A 13403-nucleotide genomic window follows, 5' to 3' on the forward strand; every position below is an offset into this window, starting at 1 on the left:
AGGAGGGGGAAAACTTGTATGAGGCCGCCCGACCTTGAAATGAGGGTTAGGATGAAATCCAATGCCCAAACGAGAGACACGAGCTGCTAGTGGAGCGAAGTGACCCCCATACAAAAAGAGACCTGAAAGAAAAAGAAAAAAGTTAGTAGGTTGACTCAAACTAGAACAGACCAGGGAGTGGTGCAGAGGGAACTGACGTTCACGGTCTGCGTGGTCTGCTCAAGAATAAGGTAACTAAACTGAACTTCTCACGGCCCAGGGGACATGAACTGAGCGGCACAGGGGGAGGTAGTAACCTCACGGCCTGTGGGACAGCTATGTGCGGCCTGGGGGAGAGGGACATGGGTGACATGGAACTGCACAACACAGGGGGAGGGAAGTGCCTCGGGCCTGTTAGGACAGCCATGTGTGGCCAGTGATGCAGGTGGTAATTGTCCGAACGCGGTTTATGGAGATGCTAGGACGATAAAGGTTGATAAAGCTGTTGAGGTGCGTGGATGTAGGTCCGGTAGCAGTCACTGGTCCATCTTCCTAAGGTTTTGATAAGATGGTCTGGAATATGACGCGTTGCAGCAGTTGTAGCAGCTCCAATATGGAATGAATGACCGGCATAAATAAGTGGGTCATGACCCAGCCGCGTTAGCAAGAGACGTAGTGCGTTGATGAAAAATTCCCTGTGGAGTGGGATTCCTTCTGGTAGAGCCAGTAGTGGGTCATTAGGTAGTGCGTTCATTTGGTAGCAAACAGACAGGAGATGACACATTGTGGTGACCGGACAAACCACGTTGCCTGTTGGAAATAATTGCAGGTGGAAACCCTGACGGAACTGGTCTGTCTTTGATGTACACTGTTACAGACTTTGTTGCGTCTTTGTTATTGATGATGACATCCTTTATGCAGAGATGAATATTGGGGTTGAACATATTCACTGGGGCAGTAAACTCGCTGCAGCGCTAGAAGCCAAAAAAGGCAAGGGTGAACGATGATCGCAAAAGTAAATCAGTGTAGCTGCCATATACACCGCTTTGCAGAAGCACACACAATTGCTTAAGGATGTCCACGGTTATGGGCAAACGCGAGCGAGATGGAGAACCCTGTATCCGGTGAATCCCTCTCAACACATGGGATAGACGAGTGAACTCCAAGCCCTCGGATGTGAGCCCTCATGGGGTTTCCATAGCCTCCCTGAATGTAGTGGTTCCAAATTGAAGCGAAGTAGACTTTAATTGTAGAAAGTTTTAAATGCAGACTGGATGCACAGTGAGCTGCAAAGTAAATTACAGTGTCCTCTGAAATATCTGGATAGGATGCTGCAGCACCAGGTAACTCGAAGAGGGTGGCGAAGCGAAGCCATGCACGCACTCCTGTTGCATAGGACTGGTGTGTCCTCGTGCTGAGGGCGGCATCCTGGAAGTGCGAAATAGCATCATTTAGCCGAACTTTATTTTGCAAGGTATTGGGCACGGCTGTTCTTGTGCGAGTGGGGCTGCTTCCTGGAAACGACGAACCTGTAAACGTGATAGAGAATCAGCAATAATGTTAATGGACCCAGGTATATGTTCTGCCTGGAAAGTGAAGCTATCGTGGCTGCTAGAATGAGTTTCATTATAGCTGGTGACTTTGAACGCCCCTTGTTAATAATGTTCACCACTGCCAGATTGTTACAATGAAATAACACACGCTTACGGCACCAGTGTTTTCCCCAAAGGATGCAAGCAAAAACAATAGGGTATAATTCCTGGAAGGCAATAGACAGTGTTGGGTCATTCTCCAGAAGAAGCTCATTGGACCAGGGGGCTTGAAACCATGATTTGATAAAGTCTCAAATCTGAGAAATTGTTCTGGTAATGTTTAAACATAATTGCAAAGTTTGAATGCAACTTTAACATTCAATTTATTTTCCCATGTAGACTGAACAAGAGAGAAGTGAGCTGCAGTCTAGAGTAACCAGTATGAGAGAAATGATTGCCACATTGGAAGATCAAATTAAGAGTCAGCAATTGAAGATATCAGAGGCCAACGAGGACTGTGCACAACATAGAGCTACAGCAACTCAGATGAGATTACTAGCAGAACAAGCTGAGAGATCATTAGAAGATCACCAAAGGAGACTAAACAAAAAATCAGGGGAACTACAAGCTTCTCAGGAATTGTCAGACAGGTTAGAGAAGAAATTAGGTAAGTGAATCTTGTCAATACCATATATCTTGTGATGTCGGATAAGTAGAAATGCCATGGAGACTCTATACTTGTGTACGTTTACTTCTTACATTTGAGTATATCTGGGGGCAAATTGTAGTATAGGTGCACTGTACACAGCACAATGTTAGCCTTTTCACCACCAGTACACTCTTTTCATCACAAATTCATAAAATAGTCCTGTTTATAGTCTGCACTTTCCTTCAGCAGATTAAGACAAAAATAGCCAAATGTTTTGAGTAAAAACTGAAAATTGATGTTCATTTCCATAAAAAATTGCAGAAAAATTTGGGTGAAGAAGTCTGGTGGTTAAAAGGTTAACAGCGGACAGAGATAAGCCCAATATGCTGTATGAACATGCAACAAGGTTTTATGAGCTCTGCTGTTGCACGTTTAATATTGTGGTTTGCTGTCTGTGGTAGCATGGAAGTTGGGTATTCGCCAGAGTACGGTACTACTGTAAAATCTGTATTTGAAGCCGCGGCTACTATTAAAATGGTACAAAGCAACAATGGAGACGCGGCTTCTATTAGAGCATCTACACATATGAGAAATGGTGAATTTTTGGTTCTCAATTGTTCAAAAAGAATGGGTGCTTCTAATACAGATTTTACGGTAGGCTCTTTAGGCCAACATTATAGAGGGCACTGTCTCCCAGATATGTACCATCCACCTGATGCTATTTGTAATGCCATGCACATAAGTATACAGAGGATTGTAATGACACTCTTTAACATAAAATGATTTAAAATCATCTTTTTTGATAATTTTAAAGATAAAATCTGTTGCCCGTGCATTGATTTAAATAAACAAAATAACCAGAATTTTTTTTCTAGTCCTAATATGCCTGTGTGCAAATATTGTATCTGGCCAACTCGCGAATGCGAGACTTTATTACTTGCTGTCAACACTAAATTTGTTTTGATTATCTGCAGGTGAAGTTAGCGATTCTAACTCTGCAAACAGAGGAGAGATTGCCCAGCTACGAGGTACCATAGCATCACTAGACAGAGAAAAGGATATTCTTCAAGTGACTGTAGATGAAAAAACTGAGAAAATAGTAGCATTGGAAACTGAATTACTAGATAGGGAGGCAATGGTCAATGAAATGAGAATGTCTTTGTCTGATTTAGATGGCAAATTAGGGTAAGTACTGTCTACTGTATTTACCCGAAGTGATAAAAGATCACAAACAAATGATCAGAGGTATTGCACCATTTAGGGATGCTTTGTGTCATGCAAAATGTTTTTTTCTAGAGTGAATCGAAAATTATTTTCAAATCATGGATTATCTGAGCTATGTCGCAAATTGATCTAAATATATTTTGCATATGTTAAGAATAAAGCTATATGACGTCTTGGGATCAGTCTGTTTATTATCATCTGTGTACCATTATAGGCAGTACAGTGATGAGGTGACTAGCAAAGAGAGGGAGGTGAGAAGTCTACGCAGACAGTTAGATGGTTTACATGAAGAACTCACAGAGACAGGCAGGGGTAGAGAAGTTGCACTGAGAGAAAACCGTAGACAACAAGATGACCTGTCTACAATGACTAGAGAAAATCAAGTGAGTTTTCAAATTGTTTGTGGTCATACTTCAAATACAAAATTCGTTTGATAAGTTGCTCTGAATTCTGTCTACAAAAACACATAGAATAAACAGCATGATATGAGTAATATTGAATTTATTGGTGTCTTCGTCGATGTCATGTATATGTATTTTATATTGCTACTATCTATTAGACGCTGAATCAGGAATTAGAAGAAGCCATTAGAGATAGAGAAACCCTAAAGGTACAAATCCAGGATTATATCAGTGAAGTATCAAGAATTGAAGAACTGCTGGCAGCAAAGGTATTCACTTTTATTTTATTTTTTTACGATAAAATGATCAGCTTCTAAACTTGAAGCATCTCGACAAACATTACTTCTCATAAATATCAATACTGCTAAAAAATGCACCATGATTCTCCCGTTAATAAAAAAAAATTTGATTTGCCTTCCCATTCCTGCTTTATTATTATACTGCAAAATTTTCGTCTGAAGACAGTACACGGAAAGTATTGACCAACACATAGCTGTGGTTGATGAGATTGTTGTCTGTGTGCATAAATATCTATATCACCATAATAGTCATCTTGCATCTTCCCAATCCAACCATGAGATGTATGAAGCCCAAACTTGAGCAAGGTGGAAATTAGCGACAATCTCTCACGATGCACTTAATTCTGAAACTTGCATCATTCCATATTTAGAATTGTCATTTCCTAATATGGTAGAATGCAGAAACACCATGTAACTTATGGTGATATAGTATGACAGTTTTATAATAATGTGACGTGTGTGCTGTTTCCTTAGGAACAAGAAAACAGAGACTTATTGGATAATTATCGTCAGGCGACATCTGAAGCAGAAAGATGGGAGTCAGAGGCTACACACCGGGAAGGAGAGGCATCAAGTGTCAGGCTGGAACTCATGACAAAAGACTCTGAACTCAGGAGATACAGAGACAGACTTGATCAACAAGACCAAGAGATCCAGCAGGTAAGATTTAATAAAATATGTAATCAGGCAGAATTTTGTCAGTAGAATATATAATAAAGTTGATAATATCTACAATATTATTGGCACAAAAGGTGACAAAAATGTCTCGCTCTCTGCTATTTTCATGTAAGTGTTGAAAGTTGAAGTGATCTAGTTATATTCAGTTCAAGCACTGTAACTGAAAAGTCATGCAAGAATCTCTTTTGATATGTAGTGTGATATACAATAATTATGTATTTGTATCTTAGGGTACTTTGTGTTTTTGCACTGCTTACAATGGTGTAATTATTTTGTAATATCCCAAAATTTTGTTCAGTGACATGATATGGAAAATTAGTATATTATTATTGACATGAAATCTAATACACTGTATTGTTAAAACAATTTAAGAAATTGACATTTTATATAGCGAGTTTTCATTATATATAATAGGAAGTTCTTTCATAATGCATAATTTCATAATTGCATGTATGAGCAGTAGCATGCTCAGTTGAGCAAAATTTGAATTTGGCGCAACCTGCCTATAAGACTTTCATGCTATGCAGTCATAGCAAATGCTCTCAAATTATGGAATTGTGATTAATTTTTACCAGTACCAGTAATTTCAGTTTTAATTTGTTGTTACACCGATTGATTGTTCAACATATTTTGTGATTTATAGCATATGGCAGCTCAACAAGCCTATGAAATGCAGGTGTCTTCCCTTACCAAGTCTTTGTCAATCATGGAAGAAAACCTCAGACAGTCGCAGGAAGAGAAGGAGGCAATATTGCTAGACTTGTCATCAGTCAGGGAGTTATGTGTAAAGTTAGAAAACACCAAAGAATCTTTATCAAGGCAACTCACTGCTAAAAACATTGAGTCCGACCAGGTTAGTGATTTCATATCTTTTCCGATATTATTTCTTCACTCTTTACATTATTGATTATATTCAAGTTTTGTGTCATCAGAAACTTTTTTAATGTAAGACAAACATGATGTTTTGTAGAATTGAAAATTTAATTGTATTGTACAGTTGTATTGTTGGTAAAACTGCTGAAAAAGTTTTTAACTTGACAAACTTGACCAAAAATAAAAACTGAAAGTTACAGTGGTTGCAAGTTATACTGATCAAAACCTGACGTATTCATTACACCATTTATTGTCTTTACTAATCAAAAAATCATGCATTGCTGTTGTCTAATTAACTTTGGATGCTCAGATGCAGTGGTATAATAGTCATCTAATAAATACGAAAAGACACCTCTGAAACAACTGAAAATTCTAATGTGCATCTTAAGCTTCCGTAATCTTGATGGAAAATGCTTCACATTGAATATTGGCTTGACGTGACCCTAAAATAGTATAACTCAATCAAAACAGAATCTACAAGACTCCTTCGAGATGTTCGTCTATTGTCAAGTAACTCCGGATGCAGATATCTTGGGAATACAATAACTGTTGTATTTTGTCCTCATAAATACCCTTAAATTGATGGCGAATATTACTAGATTACAGTATATTATCACTTCAACTGGAGCAATAGATTGACGCATGTACAAATTTGTTTGACTGTGTAGATTGTGAACCAAACTGATGTCTTACAACGTGAAGTAGAGAGTCTACGTAGTCAGCTGAGCAGTGAACGTGATTCAATTCGCAACCTGGAAGGGTTGTTATCCAACAACAGAGAAAAAGAATTCCAGACACAGATAGAAAACCAAGAGCAAAGATCTGATATCCAACTAATGAGAGACAAATTATCACTTTCTGACAGTAAAGTGTAAGTACCATGCAAGTCTCAAAGAGAGGTTACTATGCCATTTTAGTACAAATACACAATAAATTTGATGCACATGCATATGCTATGGGTAGTATCAGACCCATGTCAAAGCCAAATCGTCGTGCTGATCAAATTTAGCGCTTTGACAGCCATGTGCCACTTTGTTTAGTTTCCGTTCGGACCTCTGTGCGTGTGTCTGTATTATACATATGCTCGTCAATTTGTTTTCACGATCTGATTCAAAATGGCTGAATGGTTGTCATTTTTGTACTGAATCATTAAAATCAAGCCCGGCTGTTTACAGATAGATTTTGTTCAAACTTGGTACATACATTGGAGATTATGGGACTTTGATGCACGTCATTTTGTTTTTCAGATCAGATTCAAAATGGCCAACTGGCAGCCTTTTTGTTTTAATGACTGTGATTCTAGTGCCATATCTCTCAATATGGACAAGTACTTCAATGTACTATATATTACTATAAACAAAACTATACAACTTAGATTTGATAACTAACGGGGACTGTGCCATGCATAGCTTGTTAGCTCCGCTGTCGACTTTGTCGAGCGGAGCTTATCATATGAGTGATTGTCCGTCGTCGTCGTCCGTCGTCCGTGTCAATGTTTTACTTTTTCGACTTCTTCTTGAAAACTACAAGCCTGAATGCTTTGATACTTGGTGTATATGTACCTTGGGTAGACCTCTCTCAGATTTGTTCATTTCATGATGATATCTTCAATTCTCTAATTTTGGTGAATATTTTTGTCATTTTTAGTAAAAAGTGATATTTTCGACTTCTTGTTGAAAACCGCAAGTGCAATTGCTTTGATATTACATATATAGGTACTACATGTGGACCTCTCTCAGATTTGTTCATTTGGTAATGATATCTTCAATTCTCTAATTTTGGTGAATATTTTTGTAATTTTTGGTAAAAAGTGATATTTTCGACTTCTTGTTGAAAACCGCAAGTCCAATTGCTTTGATATTACATATATAGGTACTACATGTTGACCTCTCTCAGATTTGTTCATTTTGTAATGATATCTTCAATTCTCTAATTTTGGTGAATATTTTTGTAATTTTTGGTAAAAAGTGATATTTTCGACTTCTTGTTGAAAACCGCAAGTCCAATTGCTTTGATATTACATATATAGGTACTACATGTGGACCTCTCTCAGATTTGTTCATTTTGTAATGATATCTTTAATTCTCTAATTTTGGTGAATATTTTTGTAATTTTTGGTAAAAAGTGATATTTTCGACTTCTTGTTGAAAACCGCAAGTTCAATTGTTTTGATATTGTACTACATGTGGACCTCTCTCAGATTTGTTCATTTTGTAATGATATCTTCAATTCTCTAATTTTGGTGAATATTTTTGTAATTTTTGGTAAAAAGTGATATTTTCGACTTCTTGTTGAAAACCGCAAGTCCAATTGCTTTGATATTACATATATAGGTACTACATGTGGACCTCTCTCAGATTTGTTCATTTTGTAATGATATCTTCAATTCTCTAATTTTGGTGAATATTTTTGTAATTTTTGGTAAAAAGTGATATTTTCGACTTCTTGTTGAAAACCGCAAGTCCAATTGCTTTGATATTACATATATAGGTACTACATGTGGACCTCTCTCAGATTTGTTCATTTTGTAATGATATCTTCAATTCTCTAATTTTGGTGAATATTTTTGTAATTTTTGGTAAAAAGTGATATTTTCGACTTCTTGTTGAAAACCGCAAGTCCAATTGCTTTGATATTACATATATAGGTACTACATGTGGACCTCTCTCAGATTTGTTCATTTTGTAATGATATCTTTAATTCTCTAATTTTGGTGAATATTTTTGTAATTTTTGGTAAAAAGTGATATTTTCGACTTCTTGTTGAAAACCGCAAGTTCAATTGTTTTGATATTGTACTACATGTGGACCTCTCTCAGATTTGTTCATTTTGTAATGATATCTTTAATCCTCTAATTTCGGTGAATATTTTTGTAATTTTTGGTAAAAAGTGATATTTTCGACTTCTTGTTGAAAACCGCATGTCCAATTGCTTTGATATTACATATATAGGTACTACATGTGGACCTCTCTCAGATTTGTTCATTTTCTAATGATATCTTCTGTTCTTTAATTGCCATGTGCATTGCTAACAGCGGAGCTATCTCAGCCGACAGGCTGCTTGTTATAAATAAAATGTCTGATTACAAAACTGAATATTGGTTTATCTTACTTAATTCCCTTGTTCGGCAGGAATTTGAAGGTTTACAAAATGCTGATAAAATATTTAGAAAAAGTACAATTTTCATTATTACACATACATCACAGTATTCGTACATACATCTGTGGGACAAAAGCCAAGTATATATACATTCAGCTTCCGTCTCCTGTTACCTGTTTTGTAACATTTGCTACAAGTGTACTGAGAAATTAACTTTATTTTAATTCAACTTTTTACAGACAAAGTCAGACTCGTGAAATTCATAGTTTGAGAACACGTACTGCTCAGTTGGAATCTGAGTTAGAGAGAATCAGAAGACAATTGACAAGTGAAAGATTTGAAAGGTGATTATACCCATGATTCTCAATCCTTCAACCCACCATCATTTTCTTTCCATATTCAGGGATGAGAATTTTCCGCTGATCCATGGAATTCCGCGGATTTCTAGATAGGGATAGATTTTCTGAAACGTCTAAATCCGAAGAGAAAATTTTAGGGGGGCGGGGGTAAAAAACAAATCTTGTTCATTCTCAGGAAGTAAACACACGTCATTGTTGCTGCAAGAGGCCTGTATCAGTGTATGGTCGAAGGGAGACAACTCGCGGTGTCTCCAATGCAGAATGTTTGTGACTGTTTTTATCTGTGCAATCGTAAAATCTGAAGTGGTTTCTAAGTGTTCGAAGTAATATGTAACGATTAACATGATTGACTGGGTTTGCTCTGATGGGCCAATCAGTGAAGAGCCTTCATTTTTTCTTTTCACCAACTTTTCAAATTGTTAGCTGTGTTGGATCGTTGTTTACAAGTTTTAATGCAGCGATAATGGTGAAATTGGTTACAAAAGATAACTAGTTCGGTGTGCAAGAGATCGATAAAGACATTAGGAACAAATTTCGTTGGGCATGGCTTGACAAGAAAGTGACTTTGACTGTGCAAATCCCTGCACATTTTTGGAGCAGCGTTCGACATATTTTAATGTATTTTTCTATAATTTCTTGAATAATCATTGAGCAAATGAACACTGTTTCTCATGAGCTGCAGGTCTAGATCAATTTTTTTTTAAAAATATGGAAATAATTATCAATTTATGAAATGTGAAAAATTTGACTTTGTAGCCTTCAAAGGATAATTTCATAAGTGTTTGTGCATCCTAACAGTTGATGTCGTTGGAAAAATAATAAGATATTATGCTTATTACTTACAGGGAGAGAGTTTCTCAGGAACTGCGCCGTGTTGGTCTTACACCCCCACCACTTGCAGATACATCTGGCAGACTATCCCGTACATCTTTACGTTCTGGAAGTCCTGACAGATCTTACCGGTCACCAGACAGATCCATTCTGAGATCCCCAGATCGATATAGATCCTCATCGGCTGATAGAAGTAGGGCCGAATCACCATACTTGAAACAAAGCAATGTACTCATGGATGATCAGTTTGATCAGGATGATATTGTTTCTGGTCTCCATAATTTGTCATATAGCGGGGTGAGTCAGTAGATAGAGATATCGCCTTCTTTCAGCCACAGTAGATAGAGATATCTCCTTCTCTCAACCACAGTAGATTGATATCATTTTTCCCTTTGCCATACTGGATTGACATCCTCTCAACGATACTGGCTCAACAGTGTCTCGTTTCCCTCATAAATACTGGGTCAATGTTGTCTTCTTAGCCATAGTCATACTTGACCAATGATGTCCAGTTTCCCTTAGTCATACAGAACCAATAATGACCTCTTTCTCATAGCATGCTGGTTCAATGATGTCCCCTTTTTAAAGTTGTACTGGGCTAATGAAATCTTCTTTCCCTCAGACGTTTTGGCCTGATGATGTTCCGTCATAGTGAGCCAAAAATGAGCCCTTTTCCTTAGTAATACTGGGTTAATAATGTCCCCATTCCCCTAGTCATACTTGGTCAATAATGTCCCCTTTCTCTTAGTTATACTGGGCCAATAATTTCCCCTCTGCTTAGTCATACTTGGTCAATGATGTCCCCTTTGCTTTAGTCTTACTGGGCCAATGATGTCCCCTCTGCTTAGTCATATTTGGTCAATGATGTCCCCTTTGCCTTGGTCTTACTGGTCCAATAATATCCCCTTTTTATTTGCCATATTGTGAACATATAATAATATATACAAACGGAAGTTGTTATCACGCTATCTTGATTATCTTATATAATATTCCCTAATACATCTTCATCACTCCTTACCGACTTCCATTTCCAGATTAACGTTATTATATTTTTTCCTACCCATATTATTTACATACATGCTCATTTATTGCTTTCTACAAATACATTTTATAATAACCGTTTTTTCACTGCCCCTGACTTCTGACATTAACTTGCTTTAAAATAAAAGTACATCAGCAGGTACCACTTTTCCATATGTTTACTCTGAAATGATGTTTCTTCTGAGGAAAGCATTTACGCTCACATACACACAGGCAATCACATCTACCATAAATCTAATTTCATTTGCTAATACATGTACTATACCTTGATGCACACTACATTTGCTAGCACTAATATCACATTGGAATCATGTAAAAACCCATTCCATCCAGTCACACTTCTTAGATTATGTAGAGTTGGTTTGGTTGGTGATAGAAATAACATCAGAGAGGTCACTCTGCACTTCCATGGGTTACATTGAGTATACTTTATATTTCTTAATCTAACTTTAATATTTTAATTTTTTACTAATAAGGCTTGCACTGTTTAACTGTTTGCTCACGCTATGTATATCTCGAGTGTTTGCATGCACGTGTTATTGTTAAAGAGCTACAGTCATCGTACAGTACACTTTGAAATTTTATGCTAACAATATTTTAAAATTTATACACATGTTTTATATGGGCCGACTCCTTTCAGTCGTACTGTGTTGCAGCAACTGTGGTGCTTTAACCGAGTGCTCCTGCTATGTATATCAAAGATAAATATCTGACCACTCTGCTTACTTATTTGTATCATTAAACTCACTGAGTTGTTGAAATCATTACTTAGACTACTACATACTAATAATAATGCTATTATATTTAATGCTTTCTGTGTGTTGTGAACACTTACAGTACTGATACATGGGTGAGCATTCTACCTTTACCGTAATCAAAGATATGTGTGAACGAAGTTCTATTTTTTATAAGTTATTTAATGTTTTAACAGTTTACATGTTGCCAGATGCACGTGTTTGTTTTATACTGAATGCTGATACAACCCTACTATTCTTGATTTTAAAGTTGTTGTCACAATGAATGTACTGGTACTTTCACTTCAAGCTGGCCCCCACCATGTTTCCTGTTTTCGTTTCCTCAGTAAAGATTCTGTGTGAAATTGGACAATCTGAGAAACATTTTTTTTTATTTTCATGCATTTTGTATACACCAGGCTACTAATTTTACTTATAAAGGGGGGGATTAATTGTATAATTGATTGAAAGTGTTCTACCATTGTGTTAACAACTTTGAAGAACGAATTCAACATGTGTATACCTGAAATACTAACTTGACATCTTTCTTGTCCAGGTTGACAAACTTTCCATTGATGAAAATAAAGACAGATATATGGAGAAAAACAGTAAGTACAAAATTGAAAAGTAAACAAAATGTTTAGAAGTCTGCTTTGATACTAGTTTCAAGGTGGTAGTAGGTACAAAATGTAGTTTCTTTGTAGTTTGTATTTGTATTCCATGCTAATAAAAGTGTGAATACAAAATATAAACATATATTGCTCCTAGCTTTGAAAACAACCATAATTTTTTTCACAAATTTCCAGAAATCTAGTTGTGCTGCGAATCGTGAAAAATAATCGACAAATATTGTCTCCATTGGCTTCTATTAATTTTGAGCCCTGTATCGCATCACCACTATGTCAGTTTCAGTTCTCTCCTTCCCATTGCTGATTAAGACTAGGATAAAATATTTCATTTGGAACTTACACATTAGTTGTGTTCACGTTACACAAAGTACAGGCTTAAGAATTAAGCTGATTAAGCTTATCTAGCATATTTGCATTTCGGCTACACCCAATTGCGTTCACGCACAGGGAGGGCCAGTCATTAGCACGGGCTAAGGGGTGCCATTAGTTGGTGACCTTTGGTAAGCCGCTATTTACGAACGAAAAATGGATGACACGCGCGAGCTTCTATTTCTTCTGTTGGCATGTTTCGTTCTAATTTTGAAGCGACGTGCACAGGAACGTGAGAGAAGACGGACCCAACTTATTTGGATGCACAGAAACAGTATACAACGGGCATAACAGAATACAGAGTTTTGCATGTCGTAAACAGCGAACCAAATTTATTTTGTCTACAATTGGAGCTGCTGTACGCTCTACTACAGCGACCCGATCAGTGTGGAAACGAGTGCGGAGTAATGACTGGTGGAATAGAGCCGTTATACGAACATGGGACAATTTTCACACCCGAAGGTCGCCCCAGAGGGCGCTTAGCCCTGGGCTAAGCGTTCGCGCATACTTCGTTAGCCCGTGCTAAGGGTCTAGACCGCGTCTTAAATTCGGATCAGATTTAACCCGTACTTAGCATTCCTTAGCCCGTGCTAAGCGTTCATGCACGTTTTCTTAGCACAGGCTAAGGAATTTGACCTCTTAGCCCGTGCTAAGGAGCTGTGCGTGAACGCAACTATTATAGACTGCACAAAGTACAACAAACAGG

General features: G+C 37.3%; 1 protein-coding gene across 2 annotated transcripts in view; it reads left to right on the top strand.

Moving 5' to 3' along the window:
* The window catches only part of LOC100366913 (centrosomal protein of 135 kDa), a 53072-nt gene that overhangs the window by 36004 nt on the left and 3665 nt on the right, over positions 1-13403 (top strand). For both annotated transcript variants that reach the window (XM_006816898.3, XM_085497780.1), the window contains 10 exons: positions 1911-2178; positions 3135-3345; positions 3599-3767; positions 3944-4054; positions 4559-4744; positions 5406-5615; positions 6304-6506; positions 8974-9078; positions 9939-10221; positions 12256-12307. In XM_006816898.3, coding sequence (XP_006816961.1) covers positions 1911-2178; positions 3135-3345; positions 3599-3767; positions 3944-4054; positions 4559-4744; positions 5406-5615; positions 6304-6506; positions 8974-9078; positions 9939-10221; positions 12256-12307 — 1798 coding nt within the window. The remainder of the gene's footprint in view (positions 1-1910; positions 2179-3134; positions 3346-3598; positions 3768-3943; positions 4055-4558; positions 4745-5405; positions 5616-6303; positions 6507-8973; positions 9079-9938; positions 10222-12255; positions 12308-13403) is intronic.

The sequence above is a fragment of the Saccoglossus kowalevskii genome, chromosome 4, assembly GCF_978046115.1.
Source record: "Saccoglossus kowalevskii chromosome 4, keSacKowa6.1, whole genome shotgun sequence".
In the NCBI taxonomy this organism is placed as follows: Eukaryota; Metazoa; Hemichordata; class Enteropneusta; family Harrimaniidae; genus Saccoglossus; species Saccoglossus kowalevskii.